The sequence below is a fragment of the Bombina bombina genome, chromosome 3 (assembly GCF_027579735.1).
Source record: "Bombina bombina isolate aBomBom1 chromosome 3, aBomBom1.pri, whole genome shotgun sequence".
Classification (NCBI taxonomy): Eukaryota; Metazoa; Chordata; class Amphibia; order Anura; family Bombinatoridae; genus Bombina; species Bombina bombina.
In genome coordinates this window covers 1,267,909,015-1,267,930,233 of record NC_069501.1, presented here as the reverse complement: position 1 = coordinate 1,267,930,233, position 21,219 = coordinate 1,267,909,015, and the positions used below count along the sequence as shown (strand labels likewise).

Sequence of the window (21,219 nt, the reverse complement as noted above, 5' to 3'; positions counted from 1 at the left end):
AAAATAAGCCTTTTGGATTGTGGAAATGGATATACTACACCTTAAGAAGAGTAAAATATAGACACCAATTGCTTTTTTTAAGATATATTGGTAAAATGTAATTTAATTTGTAACTCATTTTTGTAATTTAGTTTGATACTTTTATTCCTCTATTTTTGTAGTAAATCAATTTCACCAGTGAAGCAAAGGCTTCAGTAAAAAAAATGGCCAGTAGGTGGCAGTGGAATTTTATACTTGCTTGCAACCAGAGTAGTGACCTATCAAAGTAAGCAGTTGGTTGTAATGAGAATGATATTTAAATGATGAATCCCATTGACAAAGGTCATAGTTAGGGATTGCCCTATGTATGTTAAGTAAAAAGTTAGGCAAGTATCCTATGCAATGATTTCTTCTTATCTCCACCACAATTAAAATTATATATATATATTTTCTTCTTTTTTTTTTCTTTTGAGAATTGGAAAGTACAATATGAGCAATGTGATTTGGTTTTAGATAGATAGATACACTATGGATTATTTAGAATTTTTAGTACATCTATAATAGTTATTTATTTTAATGGTTATTATTTGCGCTTCATTTAGATATACCAGTGCACACAAATGTAATAAACATTTTCTGTATATTTTCCTAAAATAGTGCTGCTTTCCCTTACTATTAATGTACCCTCCTCTGGTCTCCCTCTTTTATAAATCTGTAACAAAGCTTATCTATACCACAATGATGGGCAAAAGTAGATAACATAACTGTAATAATTTAGGTTACCCTTAATGCAAAGCATAACTCTACCCATGGAATGTATTATTTATATACTACTGGTATTTAAATTATCCTAATGTCCCATCTAGGCACATTAGCTATTGCCAGTGTATCATCACATATGAATATGTGACACCAAAAGAAATGATGGCATGTTTAACTATATATGGTCAATGATATGACTTTTTATTTCATACCTGCAATAAATGTCTCATCTCCACAATACCATAGTTTCCATTCATTTCAATGAAAGTTTTGTGTGATAACATTTTATCGAGTGCATAGACCAACATGTAGACTGCTACATAAATACTGTATGTGATCCGGAAATTGTATACATCATATCTGTACGGGCTAACTGATCGAAGTGTTTCGTTGCCTGTGCAAGAAGGAAAGAAGCTAAAGATCGGACTACGATGTGGCTCACACAAAAATAATGTGTGCCAAAGTCGTTTAAGCACAAAATTATGAGGATCTTTATAAGGGCTCACACTGTAGAGAAATTCTTTGAATCCAAATATTTCACCCTTTGGTAATAAAACTGAAAAAGCCCCACTTAATGGAATTTGTGATGATTCAAATTGAAAATGAAATGGGAATATCCAGACTTTTTCAGGTCGTGGCATTTTATAATAGCTAAAAAAAAACAGTATACAATGTTTTGACATGCCTCTAGTTACTACAACAACGTTGGCTGATGACATCTCAATTTTTTTTGTGTAATAACGTTCTTCAAAATTGATTGGGATTTGCAATAAAAAGGCTACACAGCCCCCATGGGTTGTTATAAGACTTTTTATTTCCTGGCTTTCCCGTTGGCAGCTGTCACCTTCTGTGGCTAAAATTCCTACCCAAGTCCAGCCAAAGTGATTTATTAAATGAATGATAGCTTGATGTAGATAGCGCTCATTAGGGACAGTACGATACAGATAGGGAAATCTTAATCGGTCATTAAAGACAACATCCACTGAGCCATAGCTGATCTGTAGAGAAAATATAATAATTTTTGTCCATTTAACATTTAATTAAAAAAAGTTTAATCCACTAAAATGTATTTGTGTAAATTATAGTGTTATTTCCCTCTCATGGTTAGTGTGTGTCAATATCTAGCTACAAAATATGTAATTTGCCTAGTTTTGCATTGCAACAAATGTTCTTACTTGGGTTGTTCAATACATGTTGTTAGTTCAGGTTACCTGTCTCTTGTCGTATCGCTACAACTGTTGCTACATATTTAATAACATAAAACTAACAACTTGGTGTTGCACTACAGGTTCAAGGCAAGTTAAAATTGCAGCTCAGCACCTAAGTATCAGTACAGAGCGGCTAAATACCCCAGAAAAAGTCAAACACTGATTATGTTCTGTGGTAGTTATAAACCATACAACAACGTTAGTTATTGTTTGCACAGACTGAAATATTTCTACTATCCCTTTCGCTTATGGTACTGTTGATCCGTATATGTTATTATATTTATATACCAGTGATTTTCTGCTGCTGTGCATTATATGTTAATGTATGTATTTGTCATGAACCAAGCCTCCAGACTAAAAAGAAAAAGAAAAGGTCTGGGAGGCATTCTGCTAAGAAGGGCTGTATAGGGATTTGAACCTGTGGCTCTGTGGTTGCTATTTCTGTTTGCTTACATGTTGAGCCACAGCCAGTTCCAACAATAGCATGGATCTTAAAAGATCTGATAAATAACTATTTGCCTTACTTGTTATTACACCTGTGCAACACACAGGTGTTCTCAATTCTGGAATTGATCAGAACCAACCCTGTGCAAAACCTCCCTATTTAAGGATGGCTTTTAGTCTGCATTTTTGTCTTCACATTGGATCTGTTTTGTCAAGTCAGAACCTGTTTCCTGTATTTCTTTGGAGAAAAGATTTCCTTTGCACCTGTTTACAAGGTATTACCAGGAGAAAGCCTTTACCTTTAAACCTGTTACCAATCTACAAGTTTGTTTCCTGCTTTATGCAATTCCTGCACTTGGCCATTGCCAGGAGAAGGATTTCCTTTGCACCTGTTTATAAGGTATTACCAGGAGAAAACCTTTACCTTTAAACCTGTTACCAATCTTCAAGTTTGTTTCCTGCCTTGTGCATTTCCTGCACTCAGCAATTATAAGGAGAGAGACTTTACCTTTAAACCTGTTACCAGTTTGCAAGTTGTTTCCTGCATTGTGCAATTCCTGCACTCAGCAATTACAAGGAGAGACACTTTACCTTTAAACCTGTTACCAGTTTGCAAGTTGTTTCCTGCATTGTGCAATTCCTGCACTCAGCAATTACAAGGAGAAAGACTTTACCTTTAAACCTGCTACCTGTTTACAAGTTGTTTTCTGCCTTGTGCAAATCTTACATTTCAGTTATTACCAAGAGAAAGACTTTCCTTTTTGAATCTGCATCTCTGCTTACTAGTTTTCTTTATTTTCACTCCTGCTGTATGTGGTCTTAACATACCTGAGTAGCATATTTAAATATTCTGCAAGTATTTGCTTAAACAAAGTATTTTGTTATTCAAATAAATTTGTTTTCATTTTCAATCAGTATGGCTTCTACTAACCTTCCTTTAAAGCAACTGTTCCAGACAATGAGGCTCTCACATGATATCCTGAGACAGAACATGACAGAATGTGAAGACCTTAAAAGAGAGCCCTCTGGGATTATTGCTATATTGGATTCAGTGTTAAAGTTTATTAAGGACATACTCATTAACTTTATGGAGCTGGTGGAAATGTTATCTCTCCCAACCGAAACCTTGTCTAAAGTTACCTCCCAAACAAGGAAAGGTTTTAAAGAACCCTTAACAGAAGAGGAGAAAATTCGGCGAAGACAGCTTAACCTCTGTTTCTATTGTGGGGGAACTGGTCACCACATCACAGGGTGTCCAGTAAGACCCCCTAGAGGATCAAGTCGAGATATAGCCAAGTTTAAAATGGACTCTGATGTTAAGGGAACAAATTATTCTTCCACTAGCAAACTTAAAGATACTCCTGGAGAGGATCCAGCTACTGAGAATACATCAATTCTACAAACAACCGTTTCTAACACGCTTCAAGAAATGGTACCTGATTTGAAACAGATGGTCATTGGGAGTACAACTCCAACTACATCCATTACCCATACCACTGCATCTGTTTCTGCATCAACCACATTGGGGAACTCTGCAAAAATACCTCCTGGAAATCCTGCACATTACCTTGTTTCTGCCCTGGCTGGAGATCCAGCTAACAAATGTCACTCATCAGACATAAAAGTGACAAACCTTCCAGCTAAATCAGACTCTGCCAATTCTAAAGATCCACACCTCCTTGCACCACCTTCACCCAGCTACTCATTGACTGAGAAAGAATTGGATGAGATGGTTGAATTGGATATAAATGGCACAGAAAATGAATTCCTGGACTCTGAAGGAGAGGTCATACTTTACCCGGAGGTACTCTACCCATCAGGCAGATATGACCCAGATAACAAATTCCTTGACTCTGAAGGAGAGGTCTTTTCCTACCCGGAGGTACTCTGCCCATCAGCCAGTCCATTGCAAGCTGCTGGGTATAATCAGGAACCTCTAAATCAAAACTGTCTTGGTTTTTCAACTCTTGTTATGCCTACAGGGATATCTTCTAAGGGTCCCCAATCTCAGGCAGCTGTTCCAAGCGAAGAATCAATTCCATCTGATTGTATTAGGGCTTCAAATGGAACACTTGTTCGTAAATCTCACCTTCAGATGTTTGATCAGGCTTTGAGCGCCCAGAGTGCGCTCTTTGGAGGGGGCATCTGTCATGAACCAAGCCTCCAGACTAAAAAGAAAAAGAAAAGGTCTGGGAGGCATTCTGCTAAGAAGGGCTGTATAGGGATTTGAACCTGTGGCTCTGTGGTTGCTATTTCTGTTTGCTTACATGTTGAGCCACAGCCAGTTCCAACAATAGCATGGATCTTAAAAGATCTGATAAATAACTATTTGCCTTACTTGTTATTACACCTGTGCAACACACAGGTGTTCTCAATTCTGGAATTGATCAGAACCAACCCTGTGCAAAACCTCCCTATTTAAGGATGGCTTTTAGTCTGCATTTTTGTCTTCACATTGGATCTGTTTTGTCAAGTCAGAACCTGTTTCCTGTATTTCTTTGGAGAAAAGATTTCCTTTGCACCTGTTTACAAGGTATTACCAGGAGAAAGCCTTTACCTTTAAACCTGTTACCAATCTACAAGTTTGTTTCCTGCTTTATGCAATTCCTGCACTTGGCCATTGCCAGGAGAAGGATTTCCTTTGCACCTGTTTATAAGGTATTACCAGGAGAAAACCTTTACCTTTAAACCTGTTACCAATCTTCAAGTTTGTTTCCTGCCTTGTGCATTTCCTGCACTCAGCAATTATAAGGAGAGAGACTTTACCTTTAAACCTGTTACCAGTTTGCAAGTTGTTTCCTGCATTGTGCAATTCCTGCACTCAGCAATTACAAGGAGAGACACTTTACCTTTAAACCTGTTACCAGTTTGCAAGTTGTTTCCTGCATTGTGCAATTCCTGCACTCAGCAATTACAAGGAGAAAGACTTTACCTTTAAACCTGCTACCTGTTTACAAGTTGTTTTCTGCCTTGTGCAAATCTTACATTTCAGTTATTACCAAGAGAAAGACTTTCCTTTTTGAATCTGCATCTCTGCTTACTAGTTTTCTTTATTTTCACTCCTGCTGTATGTGGTCTTAACATACCTGAGTAGCATATTTAAATATTCTGCAAGTATTTGCTTAAACAAAGTATTTTGTTATTCAAATAAATTTGTTTTCATTTTCAATCAGTATGGCTTCTACTAACCTTCCTTTAAAGCAACTGTTCCAGACAATGAGGCTCTCACATGATATCCTGAGACAGAACATGACAGTATTACTGTATGTATCATTATTTAATTTCTTATGGTATTAAAAAAAAAAAAAAAATTAAAATCACTGCACAATGTGTTTTACAAAGGATATATATATATATATATATATATATATATATATATATATATATATATATATATATATATATATATATATATATATATATATATATATATATATATATATATAGATAGATAGATAGATAGATAGAGTGGGGTAGTGGGCATGGCATGAGCAGTTTGTGGGTGGCAAGTAAAACTTTGGTCTGCCTAGAAGCTTATTACTGCAAATTATAAACCCTGTAAATATATATATATATATATATATATATATATATATATATATATATATATATATATATATATATATATATATATATATATATATATATATATATATATATATATATATATATAGTACCAATTGAGCATCGTATAAATGCCATGGCAGGCCTGAGTATTGTTGCTGACCATGTTCATCCCTTTATGACTACAGTGTACCCATCTTCTGATGACTAATTCCAGCAGGATAATGCACCATGTCATAAAGCTCAAATCATCTCTAACTGGTTACTTGAACATGACAATAAGTTCACTCTACACCAAATCTTAATCTAATAGAGATCCTTTAGGATGTGGTGGAATGGGAGATTCACATCATGGAAGTGCAGCTGACATATCTGCAGTAACTGTGTGATGCTACCATGTCAATATGGACCAAAAATAGGAATGTTTCCTACACCTTGTTGAATCTATGCCACAAAGAATTAAGGCAGTTCTGAAGACAAAAGGGGGTCCAACCCGGTAATAGCAAGGTGTACCTAATAAAGTGGCTGGTGAGTATATATATATATATATATATATATATATATATAGTATCTCACAAAAGTGAATACACCCTTCATATTTTTGTAAATATTTTATTATATCATTTCCTGTGACAACACTGATGAAATGACACTTTACTGCAATGTAAAGTAGTGAGTGTACAGCCTGCATAACAGTATAAATTTGCTGTCCCCTCAAAATAACTCACAGCCATTAATGTCTAGGCCACCAGACAAGCTCTCAGCGCAAGTAAATCCTATGATGGTCCACCAATTGAAATTTTCCTGGAGTGGCTGTTACTCTGCCTTCAACATAACTACTTCCGGTTTGAGAATACTTTATACCTCCAACTGGTGGGGACTGCAATGGGTTCAAGCATGGCCCCCTCATATGCCAACCTATTTATGGCCTGGTTTGAGGGTTTACACATTTTCATAGATAGAAACCCTCATGTTCTTCTATACTGCAAGTATATTGATGATTTGTAGGTCATATGGGGGGGTTCGGAAACTGAACTATCAGCTTGGATACAACATTTAAACATGGCAGAAGAATCCATTGTCCTCAAAAGTGAATATGACCCCCAGTAAATTCATTTTTTGGATTTATGTATATATAAGTGTGATGCTGACCAAGGGTGTTCTTTGAGGACAACCCTTTACTTGAAACCTACGTATCAAAACACCCTCCTCTTAAACAGCAGCTACCATCCTGCACAACTAAAACGAGGTATAATCAAATCACAATTCATGAGAGTATTACGTAACACCTCAGAACAAGACCAGAGGGAAATCCAGGTTGAGTCCATGAAGAAGAGATTCCTTGAATGGGGTTACAGCTGTAAGATGATATCCGACATTGTGACAGAAGTTAGTTGTCATGAACAATCTTCTCTTTTGCAGAGAAAACCCAAGACTGCCTCGGCAGAGACAAATCCCTCCATTAACTTCATCACCAGCTACACACCAGCCACTAAACTGGTTGCTGATGTCATTAGGTCTAACTGGCATTTGATCAACAAAGATCGGACACTCCCATTTGAAAACACTCCACCCCCCAGAGTGGTTCACAAAAGCGGCTCTAGTTTAAAGACACTTCTCATGCAAACTGACCAATGGCACAGAAACAGAACTTGGCTGGCTTCAACCAAGACCGGCTGCTACAAGTGTGGCAGCTGTGTCACCTGTAATTCCCTCATCACTGGCCAAAAATTTCATCACCCAGGGTCTATGAAAACGTACACAATCAGGCATAGACTCACATGCACATCCCAATATGTTGTGTACTTGTTATCATGCCCATGTGGCCTCTACTATATCGGCAAGACCAGCACCCCATTTAGGGAAAGACTGGCCAACCATAAAAGTGCCCTAAGAGCCGCATTCAAGGATGGCAAAGCGGATCAACCTGTGCCTAGGCATTTTCTGGAACATAAACATCCCATCGCCTCCCTCCGTGCCATGTTGATTGACACAGTGGTACCTCTGAAGAGAGGTGGTGATCGCAACCATGAACTATTAAAGTATGAATCCAAATGGATATATCGATTAAACACTTTAAGCCCACATGGACTTAATGCCCATTTAGATTTCTCTGTATTTTTTTGAGCTATAATATTCTGTTTGCTTCTTTCATTGTCTTTGTTCTTGTTTCTATTCTCTTTTCTCTAGGGTACTAATTCTGCTGTGGATGATGCCTCTTTATTATTTTATTGTTTGCTCATGTCTTCCTCTTTGTTCACACTGCATTCAGTGTCTCCTTGTGCCCTGCATCTTTGTATTTTTATGCTTGCTTACTGTTCAGACTTTCCATCTAACAGTATGATGGTCCTTGTGTGACTTCTTCTATCATTGATACATATGTGAATCCTTGATGTAGGTGCACTATACCACCATCCTGGTCACCCCCTTTGTTCCCTTATCATTGTTATTCCCCTGATTGTGCATGGTACGCTTTGAATTTTGCCGTATATGTAAATGTAATCATCTGTGGGTGTATTAACATTCTAAGTTATGCGCCAGCTGGGGCTTTCATATCTAAGTTTAGATTATTTGCCTTCTGCTTGGGCAGATGTTGCTGTCCCTTTCAGATACGACATACATTTTTGGACGTATATGTATATGTAATTTACAACGGGGTTATACATATTTGAATATATGTGCCAGTCGTGGCCTTCACATCTAGGTTTAGAGTGTTTGCCCTCTGCCTTGGTATCTGATACTGTCCTCTACTGACATGACTTACATGTTCTGACACTTGTTGTATATGTATCTGCCTATCGGGGCTACCGTATCCAAGCTCAGATGTTTTGCCCTCTGCTTTTGGAAATACTGTTGTTCATACTAGATATGACATATATATTTGAAGTGCACCTGATGGTTGCGTTTTATTACTGGTGAGTGTGCCCTTTATTCTTACAGCGGTCACTCGGTGTTTGAACCCCCTAGTTTGTGCTTTTAGTAATGCGGCTTTTATCTGAGCTATGCGCTCTGCAGAGCCCTCTTTGTGTAGATCTGTTGATCCCTTCTCGTATACACTCGCACTCAATATTCTTGGTGTGTTTGTATATTCAGTTGATGGCGGTGTTCATATATTTCCATATGTCTGCACCTAAATCTCTGCAGTATCTGTTTTGTGTATGCTGTGTACGGCGTGATCTGATAATATGTTTCCTATGTAGGTTTGGTTTCTATAATGTCTGTCTGTGTGTGCTGACATTGTGTTTGTTCACTTCTTGCTTCAGGTTGCTATGTCTCGCTCCCTTGTCATATTGGGTGTTAGGTGTATCACAATGCTTTACACGAACAGCTGTTTGGTTGTCATAACCACGGTAGGCGTTGGCTGAGCGCACCCTATCACGGTCTAATTGCCTCTATGGCTCCCCCTATTTAAGGCGTTGCCTTGGATCTACCTTCACTCGTCTGTATGGATCTGTGATCGTTGCCACTCGGCAGTTTTAAGGTATTTGACTTCCTTGCTAGCATTTTTATTGATTTTGAATAACACGGCCCTGATTTGTGTCACTACCTAGTTTGTACTTATTGCATATATTGCTATTTGTTACACGCTTGAGCCACACATTAATGGGTTATGTGGATTTAGGCGTTTTTTGTTTGCTGGTATCTTTGCTATTGCTATCCACGCATGCTAATTTATGCTTTGGCGTTTGTTGTCTAAATATGTGGGACTTGGTCCTCACTTATTCTACTACTAGCGAAAGTACACTACTGGCTACTATCACCCGCTATGACTCTATATACAATTTTTACATTTTGATTGCCTCTTGCGCTCTGCTGTTATGTGTTTTACGTGCTTGGGTACACATATAGCAGGCGTTCCACGCATCCACTATTGTTGCTCTTTCTATATTTTGGTCCCATGTCCTGCTGGCTTATCCAGTTAATTGTATATTTTTCTTCTTTTGTTTGCCCATTTCTAGCCTAGTTCTCAGTACTCGTCAGTGTTTGCATTATTTGAATTCTCTAATATATATAGGTACATCGGTATTATTAAGTTGTTTTTACCCCATTGCTCTGTGATGCATATAGATATATAGTATTTGTATGGTTTGTATCACACTATCCCTGCTAGTCCCTGGCCATCTTTGTTATTGTTGTTATTTTTGTTATTTCTGCATAGAGCTTTCTTTTGTGTATTTCTGCCTTGTTGGTTCTTGGTTTGTTCTTTGGGTATCCTTTGTTGAAAGCTGGAAGATTCCCATTTCAGACGACTGCATAGTCTGTTTTTAAACATATTGGTGATGGTGATATAGGTTGTTTGTGTCATGTTGTGTGTTGTTCCATTTGTTTTATGTTTCTAGTATTTGTCTATATGTATGTCTTTCAGATTATACCTGTCCTGATGAAGGCCCAACTGAAGGCCGAAACATTGACCATGTATCAATGATCTAAGAATAAAGAAAATATTCTTCTCTATACAAATCCTGAGAGTGCCCTTCTTCTACACCGATATATATATATATATATATATATATATATATATATATATATATATAGTATCCCACAAAAGTGAATACACCCTTCTTATTTTTGTAAATATTTTATTATATCTTTTCCTGTGACAACACTGATGAAATGACACTTTACTGTAAAGTAGTGAGTGTACAGCCTGTATAACAGTGTAAATTTGCTGTACCCTCAAAATAACTCAACACACAGAAATTAATGTCTAAATCATTGGCAACAAAAGTGAGTACACCTCTAAGTGGAAATGTCCAAATTGGGCCCAATTAGCCATTTCCCCTCCACGGTGTCATGTGACTTGTTAGTGTTACAAGGTCTCAGGTGTGAATGGGGAGCAGGTGTGTTAAAGTTGGTGTTAGAAAGGTAGGGTCCCTAGTATCCTCAAGGGAAGGTGGGACAAAGAGGTAACTATGCCTAAAGACCTCCACAAAAAAGCCTGTGTGTAAGATGGAGGTAGTGCCTAATGCCAATAGATAAACTTTATAAAAAATAGAGCGAGCAGAGTAGAAACATTTTCTGGCACACTTAATTAGGGTAGTTACAAAGGTACTAATTTGTGAGGTTCTGTGATTACTGTAAGAGATAAAACATAACAATTAATAGATAATGAATATAAAATAAAATTGTGGACCATTCCACCTATAGAACATATGCATGCAGCAATAATGAAGTTTAAAATCTAAAATATGGAGCACTGCAAACTCTCCTAATAGATAAGGTAAAGACCCCAATGAGTAAATATACAGTTTATAGTAATAAATACTAAAAATCCATAATAGGTCATCCGTATCTGTGTATAAAGGTTAAAGGTAGCCTGCTCATAAACTATACTAGCACCACCATAATGTAACCCCTGGGAAAATAACACGGATATGTAACCCAGTTCCCCTTAAGGATTATGCTACCAAGTACCGAATTAGTAGAAGAAAAGAAAAAGAAGAAAAGTGACAATATAACAGCACTCATGAGTACTGAATTAATAATATATAATTATTATGACAAGGAAGATCACTAAAATCAGCGATCTAATAAAACTTAACATTTAATAAATTAAATGTGCATTAAAACTTAGATTAAATGTATTTACAAAGGGTAACAACATCCACTGGGAATAATCTGAATACTAATTGGAACCGTAAGCCACACAGCTCAGTGCAAACAAATACAAGCTCACGAATTGCAAGGAAAATTACCTAAAAAGGGGGATTGACCCCGCCACAATTTTGATTTTTGAACTTCCCACCTTAACTATTTACATACAAGTATCGAATTAACCTAGGCAGATCCTAAAGCTAAAGTGTCAATGAAGGCCAACAAAATTAGTTTAAACTGTATTTAACTAGTAAAGTAAGGAGAGTAACAGTGTGAACGCCTGACGTGTGTTTCGCATCTGCTTTGTCAAAGGCGCCGGCACCTCGAAAGGACTTCCTTTTAAAGTTGAGTACACCAATCAGGTTAAGCCGTAGCGATGTGTCACTGTGAATTGTACCAATCATGACTATTGAGTCATGATTGGTTTGCGTGAGAGGGTGTGTGGCTTTAGTGGCCAATGGTGGTCGGTCTCCGTGATATCACCTAGACCGCACCGATTGTCAAACGAAATATATAAACAGAGATATTCCGGACTGAGTATGATCACAATTAAAGTATAGTACACCTGATAAGTAAATTAATAATAAATGGAGCTCACACTAATACATGTTTAGTACGGTAGATTTACAATATATATCAGTCAAGAAATATTGTGTTGTTTCATATATTATAGTTGAAAAAGAGGTGTATCAATATATATGTACAGCACTATCAAATACAGAAAGCAATAGTCTCTTAAGAGGTAGTAATATATTCATAACAGACTGTTATGGTCACTTACCCTATAAAAAAGGTTACAGTGTATATTTAATTAAAGGTATCATATATACGATGAAAGGTTTTGCTATGACAACTAGTGCCCCTGTGTACCTCTGCCTGAAACATATATACTGTGAGGACAATCAATACTTGTATAATGATAAAAAGCCATACTGAAAACATGTCCTAAGTGGATGTAGACAAAGATCAGATATGAGACTAGTGACCTATGTGATGTCAAAGTAAACATATTTAAACCACTGTACACATATGTGTATTATATGTCGAAATTATGTATTTCCTCCACAAAAAAATTGAGCAGAGGGGGAATATAGGGATCAATAACTGGTGCTATACTTCGCTGTTCCAGGCAATGTCTCTTATTTATAAAAAGGCACTATAAGTGATCTGCTCATTCATGCCCAAAGGATTCATGCTCTGAAGTCTAAAAATCCACTTGGTTTCTGCCTCCAAAAGAGCATTCTCCATATTGCCGCCCCTTATTTTTAAAGATATCTTTTGGAGTTTCCAGCATCTGAGGTCAGGTTTACCATCATGATATTCTAAGAAATGCCTAGCTACTGTGGTGATTTTTCTTTCCTCTTCCAAATCGCTTCTGGCTTTCTTGATATTGCATATATGTTCCCCCAAGCATTTCCTGAACTCCCGTGACAACATTCCAACATATCTTTTCTGACAGCTACATTCAATGCAATAGATGGTGTTTCTACTTCTGCAGTTATAGAAGTCACTAAGATATCGTGCTATTAGGAACTAATAGCCTGGTTTTTGAAGATGGTTACATCAGAGCAATTGCGTCTTAACTGTAGGAATTCACTGAACGGGATTGCTTTTTTTGTTGATGGGTGGTGCGCACTATGACAATTTAATAGGTAGTTGGTAGAGGTTTAATTTCTGTGTAAATCTGATTGGATCTTATCAAACATATCTCTTGATATCCTTAGGTCTAGGAATGTCATGCTTTCATAATTGATTTCATAAGTTAGTCTCAAGTTAAGATTGTTGACATTAAGTTTATGCATAAATTCTTTGAGAAGGGATTCTTCCCCCTTCCACATGATAAAGACATCATCTATATATCTGAGCCATAATACAATGTGATCTGCATATTGTTCCATGTCTTCATTAAAAAAAAATTCCCGTTCCCACCACCCTAGATAAATATTCGAATAGGTGGGGGCACACGCTGTGCGCATGGCTGTGCCACGGGTTTGGAGATAGAACTTGTCGTTGAAAACGAAAAAGTTATGGCTCAGTACAAATTTCAGCAATTTGAGAATAAATAGATTCTTAAGTACATCTCTGTGGATTTGATTTGTAAGAAATAGTCAACTGCATGGCAGCCCCAATAGTGATCAATAGAGGTGTAAACCGACTCTACGTCACAAGTTGCAAAAAATGTCTCATTGTCCAGAGCCAGGCCCTCAATTTCAAGGACATCCATTGTATGTATATCCGTAAGATGGTAAAGTAAATACTATATTTCTGAGGCATAGGTCTAAGTATCTGGATGCCTGTTCACAGACTAATCAATGCCTGATACAATTGGTCTGCCCGGTGGGACTTTTTTTATTTTTATGGATCTTGGGCAGTAGATAGAAAGTTGCTATTTTGGGGTTGTATACAGTCAAACATGTATATTCTTAATTGTAAATCAGAAAGTCATATTTGGCTTCATTAATGAGAGTATTATATGCATTTAGATAGTCACAAACTGGGTTACTCCACAATAATTTATAATTTATAACAGCGTGTGCCCCCATCTATGAGAAAATTTATCTAGCGTGGTTGGAATGGGAATTTCTTTTTAATGAAGACATGGAACAATATGCAGATCACATTGTGTTATGGCTCAGATATATATAGATTATTTCTTTATCATGTGGAAGGGGGAAGAATCCCTTCTCAAAGAATTTATGCATAAACTTAATGTCAACAATCTTAGATTGAGACTAACTTATCTAATCAATCATGAAAGCATGACATTCCTAGACCTAAGGATATCAAGAGATGTTTGAAAAGATCCAATCAGATTTACACAGAAAGGAGACCTCTACCAACTCCCTATTAAATTTTAATAGTGCGCACCACCCATCAACAAAAAAAGCAATCCCGTTCGGTGAATTTCTATGGTTAAGACGCAATTGCTCTTAAGTAACCATCTTCAAAAACCAGGCTAAGGATATGAAATTAAGACTAAAAGCAAGGGGATACCCCAACAACATCCTTATGAAAGCATATCATAGAGCTTTACATACTTCAAGTTCAGATCTTTTGAAACTTAAAGTGAAAACCACACAAGATAATAGAGTATGTTTCGTGGGGACCTATAATGAAGCCCACAAAGAGATCAGTGACATCCTAAATAGACACTCACATATACTTAATACAGATGATGATCTAAACAAATGTATAGGTGACCGAATAGCTATCAGCTGGAGGAGGGCCCCGACGATAAGGGACAAAGTAACTAAAAGTCACTTTGTCAAACATATAAGCCATAGGAAAGGCGGTTTTAAAGGCACATATATGAAAAACACTAAGCAGACAAATTAGTACCTTTGTAACTACCCTAATTAAATATGCCAGAAAATGTTTCTACTCTGCTCTCTCTATTTTTTATAAAGTGTTAAATTTGGTGTTATCGCTCTCACACTCTCTCATACTGGTCACTGAAAGTTCAACATGGCAACTTATGGCAAAGAACTCTGAGGATCTGAAAAAAAGAGTGTTGCTCTACATAAATATGGCCTAGGCTATAAGAAGATTACCAAGACCCTGAAACTGAGATGCAGCACGGTGGGTAAGACCATATAGCGGTTTCAAAGGAGAGGTTCCACTCAGAACAGGCCTCACCATGATCGACCAAAGAAGTTGAGTACACATGCTCAGCGTCATATCCAGAGGTTGTCTTTGGGAAATAGATGTATGAGTGCTGCCAGCATTGCTGCAGAGGTTGAAGGGGTGGGGGGTCAACCTGTCAGTGCTCAGACTATACGCCGTACACTTCATCAAATTGCTCTGCATGGCTGTTGTCCCGGAAGGAAGCCTCTTCTAAATATGATGCACAAGAAAGCCTGCAAACAGTTTCCTGAAGACAAGCAGACTAAGGACAAGGATTACTGGAACCAAGTCCTGTGGTCTGATGAGACCAAGAATAACTTATTTGGTTCAGATGGTGTCAAGCGTGTGTGGCGGCAACAAGGTGAGGAGTACAAAGACAAGTGTGTCTTGCCTATTGTCAAGCATGGTGGTGGGGATGTCATTGTCTGGGCCTGCATGAGTGCTGCCGGCACTGGGGAGCTACAGTTCATTGAGGGAACCATGAATGCCAACATGTACTGTGACACACTGAAGCAGAGCATGATCCCCTCCCTTCAGAGACTGGGCCGCAGGGCAGTATTCCAACATGATAACGATCCCAAACACACCTCCAAGATGACCACTGCCTTGCTAAAGAAGCTGAGGGTAAAGTGGATGGACTGGCCAAGCATGTTTCCGGACCTAAAACCTATTGAGCATCTGTCGGGCATCCTCAAACGGAAGGTGGGGGAGCGCAAGGTCTCTAACATCCACCTGCTCTGTGATTTTTTCATGGAGGAGTGGAAGAGGACTCCAGTGGCAATTTGTGAAGCTCTGGTGAACTCCATGCCCAAGAGGGTTAAGGCTGTGCTGGAAAATAATGGTGACCACACAAAATATTGACACTTTGGGCCCAATTTGGACAAATTGGCTCATTGCATAATAATAATTGATTGACAGATGATGATTTGTAAAATAACTAATCAAATCATCATCTTTCAATCAATTTGACAAAATGGTGAATGGAAGAGCTGCACTTATCGTCGCAGCGGTATATAGGTAAAAATTCTGCAAAATATATACATGTTAAAGATTGCATGAATTAAACCCTTGTTAATTTTTATAAAAGTCTACCCAATGCCGTGGGGCACTATTAGTAACTTGACATTCACTTTAATGTGGGTGCAATATTGCTATATCACATGCGCTAACTTTCACTTGCTACTTGTTATCTAACCAACTCTGAGCAATGAAATTAATTCAACGGTGACCTCTGCAGTGGGAGTACTGCACTGTACACATAATTGCTAAACTATATACAGATTGAAATGAACAAGGGACAAGCTTAAAAGGCAGCGTCAGGAAGGCAAAAAACGAGAATGTCTCGGAAAAAGCGGGAAAGTTGGAAATTATGCTTTAGAATGATCTCACTTAGACCAGTGAGACAATTTGCTGTCACAGTAATTCTTTTATACAATTTGCTTTTACATAATTGAACATACCTGTGGATAATGGTATAGTCCAGTGAGTAGAGACAATATGGAGGAGTAATCAAATCCCAGACTTCCAATAAAACCAACCAGGATTCCTCTCTGTGTACAAGAGTAGTTGGGGATAGATTTAGATCCACCAGATAATATAGCCATGGTTCCATCTAATGCTGCAATAATACTGTTTAGTGGGTTATAAAATTCGTATCCCAAAGTGATGTTGGGTAAAATGTCATTCCTTTGATTAATCTCTTCTATTGCAAAAATAGCAGCTAAGTAGTGTCTATAAAGTTGCATTTCTGGCCTGAAATTTAAAGGGAAAAAATGTTTGAGATAATTTTTGAATGGACACACACCTTAGAGTGAAAATCAAAATTAAACTTTCATAATTCAAATAGGGCATGCAAATGTTAAACAACTTTTATTCTCTTGGTATTTCTTGTTAAATGCTAAACCTAGGTATACTGATTTCTAAGCCCTTGAAGACTGCATCTTATTTCAGTGAATTTTATTAGCTTTCACAGCTAGACAGTGCTAGTTCATATGTGTCTCTTATGTTCTGAGGTGTGCTGTGGGCTAGTACAAGTGTAAATCATTTTATTACCAGATTTTGTACAGCAATTTGCTTGTGTATCCCCCATATATCCACCATTTTGAGTGTTCTGCAGCAAATTTAGCCCCGTTAAACCCACTAAAGGGCACTTTGACTCCAGCTGGTGTCTTATGGAGGTCTGCCAATCCTGTATTGCCACAACTTGGTTAATTTTAAAACTGCCTTAGCAAGTATAATGGGTTTATGTATTCTAAAAGGCTAATCTGCTTTAAATGAACAATTTGCATATTAATTCCTCATATAATTTTTTTAAACACCTAAGCTTCTTTAATTTTCATACACAATGGGGGGTAGCTATCAACGTGTCAACTTTCCTGCTTTCGCCGGCCCAATACGCCCGCCTAAGCTCGCCTCACATCGCCGCCGCGGACCTGAAAAAATTCACCTAAGTTATCAAATAAAGCTGTCAAAAAGCCACGGGGTGATGAGCAGCGGACTGTGAGAGTTATCACTCATCCGATCTCGCTGCTCTTCGGCTGTTTGACAGCTTTCTTGCTAGCCTGTCACTAAGCACTCACACTAAACTACACTATTCTACCCCCTATACCAGTGCCCCCGGAGCCCCCGCAACTAAATAAAGTTACTAACCCCTAAACCACCGCTCCTAGACCCCGCCGCAAGTCTTATAAATGTATTAACCCCTAAACCGCCGCTCCCGGACACCGCTGCCACCTACATTATACCTAGTAACCCCTATCCTGCCCCCCCTATACCGTCGCCCTCAATAATAAAGTTATTAACCCCTATCCTGCTGATCCCGCACCTCGCCGCAAATAAATAAATAGTTTCTAAACCGCCGCTCCCTGAACCCGCCGCAACCTATATTAAATTTATTAACCCCTATCCTGCCCCCCCTACACCGTCGCCACCTATAATACATTTATTAACCCCTATCCTGCCCCCACTACACCGCCGCCACTGTAATAAAATTAGTAACCCCTAAACCTAAGTCTAACACTAACCCTAACACCCCCCTAACTTAAATATTAATTAAATAAATCTAAATAATATTTCTATTATGAACTAAGTTAATCCTATTTAAAACTAAATACTTACCTATAAAATAAACCCTAACATAGCTACAATATAAATAATAATTATATTGTAGCTATCTTAGGATTTATTTTTATTTTACAGGCACCTTTCAATTTATTCTAACTAGGTACAATACCTATTAAATAGTTATTAACTATTTAATAGCTTACCTAGCTAAAATAAAGAGAAATGTACCTGTAAACTAAAAACTAACCTAAGTTACAATTACACCTAACACTACACTATCATTAAATAAATTATTCCTATTTAAAACTAAATACTTACCTGTAAAATAAACCCTAAGATAGCTACAATGTAATTAATAATTACATTGTAGCTATCTTAGGATTTATATTTATTTTACAGGTAACTTTGTATTTATTTTAGCTAGTTAGAATAGTTATTAAATAGTTATTAACTTTAATTTAATAACTGCCTAGCTAAAAGAAATACAAAATTACCTGTAAAATAAATCCTAACCTAAGTTACAATTAAACCTAACACTACACTATCATTAAATAAATTAAATAAATTAACTACAAATAACTACAATTAAATACAATTACATAAACTAACTAAAGTACAAAAAATAAAAAAAGCTAAGTTACAAAAAATAAAAAAAATAAGTTACAAACATTTTAAAAAATATTACTACAATTTTAAGCTACTTACACCTAATCTAAGCCCCCTAATAAAATAACAACCCCCCCAAAATAAAAAAATGCCCTACCCTATTCTACATTAAAAAAGTTCAAAGCTCTTTTACCTTACCAGCCCTTAAAAGGGCCTTTTGTGGGGGCATGCCCCAAAGAGTTCAGCTCTTTTGCCTGTAAAAGAATAATACAACCCCCCCAACATTAAAACCCACCACCCACATACCCCTAATCTAACCCAAACCCCCCTTAAAATAACCTAACACTAATCCCCTGAAGATCATCCTACCTTTAGTCGTCTTCACTCAGCCGAGCCACCGATGGAACTGAAGAGGACATCCGGACCGGCAGAAGTGATCATCCAAGGGGCGCTGAAGAAATCTTCCATCCGATGAAGGAGCCTTCATTCGTCGGTAGTCCGTTGGGAAAGAAGGATATTCCGCGTCGGCGGGATGAAGATTCAAGACCCGGCTTCGAAGATGACCTCGTCCGGATAGAAGACTTCTTCAGCGCCTCTTGGAAGATGACCTCGCCCGGATGGAAGATTTCTTCAGTGCCGCTTGGAGGATCACTTCATCGGATGGAAGATTTCTTCAGCACCCCTTGGATGATCACTTCTGCCGGTCCGGATGTCCTCTTCAGTTCCATCGGTGGCTCAGCTGAGTGAAGACGACTTAAGGCAGGATGATCTTCAGGGGATTAGTGTTAAGTTATTTTAAGGGGGGTTTGGGTTAGATTAGGCGTACGTGGGTGGTGGGTTTTAATGTTGGGGGGTTGTATTTTTCTTTTATAGGCAAAAGAGCTGAACTCTTTGGGGCATGCCCCCACAAAAGGCCCTTTTAAGGGCTGGTAAGGTAAAAGAGCTTTGAACTTTTTTAATGTAGAATAGGGTAGGGCATTTTTTTATTTTGGGGGGTTTGTTATTTTATTAGGGGGCTTAGATTAGGTGTAAGTAGCTTAAAATTGTTGTAATATTTTTTTAAATGTTTGTAACTTATTTTTTTTATTTTTTGTAACTTAGCTTTTTTAATTTTTTGTACTTTAGTTAGTTTATGTAATTGTATTTAATTGTAGTTATTTGTAGGTAGTTTATTTAATTTATTTAATGATAGTGTAGTGTTAGGTTTAATTGTAACTTAGGTTAGGATTTATTTTACAGGTAATTTTGTATTTCTTTTAGCTAGGTAGTTATTAAATAGTTAATAACTATTTAATAACTATTCTAACTAGCTAAAATAAATACAAAGTTACCTGTAAAATAAATATAAATCCTAAGATAGCTACAATGTAATTATTAATTATATTGTAGCTATCTTAGGGTTTATTTTACAGGTAAGTATTTAGTTTTAAATAGGAATAATTTATTAAAGTATAGTGTAGTATTAGGTGTAATTGTAACTTAGGTTAGTTTTTATTTTACAGGTAAATTTCTCTTTATTTTAGCTAGGTAGCTATTAAATAGTTAATAACTATTTAATAGCTATTGTACCTAGTTAAAATAAATTGAAAGGTACCTGTAAAATAAAAATAAATCCAAAGATAGCTACAATATAATTATTATTTATATTGTAGCTATATTAGGGTTTATTGTAAAGGTAAATATTTAGTTTTAAATAGGATTAATTTAGTTCAAAATAGAAATATGATTTAGATTTATTTAATTAATATTTAAGTTAGGGGGTGTTAGGATTAGTGTTAGACTTAGGTTTAGGGGTTAATAAATTTATTACAGTGGTGGCGGTGTAGTGGGGGGCAGGATAGGGGTTAATAAATGTATTATAGGTGGCGACGGTGTAGGGGGGGCAGATTAGGGGTTAATAAATTTAATATAGGTTCCGGCAGGGTCAGGGAGCGGCGGTTTAGGGGTTAAAGTATTTATTTATTCGGCAGGATAGGGGTTAATAACTTTATTATAGGGGGGCAGGATAAGGGGTTACTAGGTATCATGTAGGTGGCGGTGGGCTCCAGGAGCGGCGGTTTAGGGGTTAATAGGTATAGAGTAGCTTGCGGTGGGCTCCGGGAGCGGCGGTTTAGGGGTTAATATGTATAGAGTAGCTTGCGGTGGGCTCCGGGAGCGGCGGTTTAGTGGTTAATAGGTATAGAGTAGCTTGCGGTGGGCTCTGGGAGCGGCGGTTTAGGGGTTAATCATTTTATTTAGTTGCGGCGGTGTAGGGGGGGACAGATTAGAGGTGTTTAGACTCGGGGTACATGTTAGTGTGTTAGGTGTAGACAGCTCCCATAGGAATGAATGGGATATCTGGCAGCAGCGAACTTGTACTTTCGCTATGGTCAGA

General features: G+C 37.4%; 1 protein-coding gene across 1 annotated transcript in view; it reads right to left on the bottom strand.

Annotated features, from left to right (window-relative positions):
• LOC128652725 (vomeronasal type-2 receptor 26-like) overlaps positions 1 to 21,219 on the bottom strand; it is a 132,020-nt gene that overhangs the window by 94,175 nt on the left and 16,626 nt on the right. Inside the window, exon 2 of the mRNA XM_053705656.1 lies at positions 16,637 to 16,928. Coding sequence (XP_053561631.1) covers positions 16,637 to 16,928 — 292 coding nt within the window. The remainder of the gene's footprint in view (positions 1 to 16,636; positions 16,929 to 21,219) is intronic.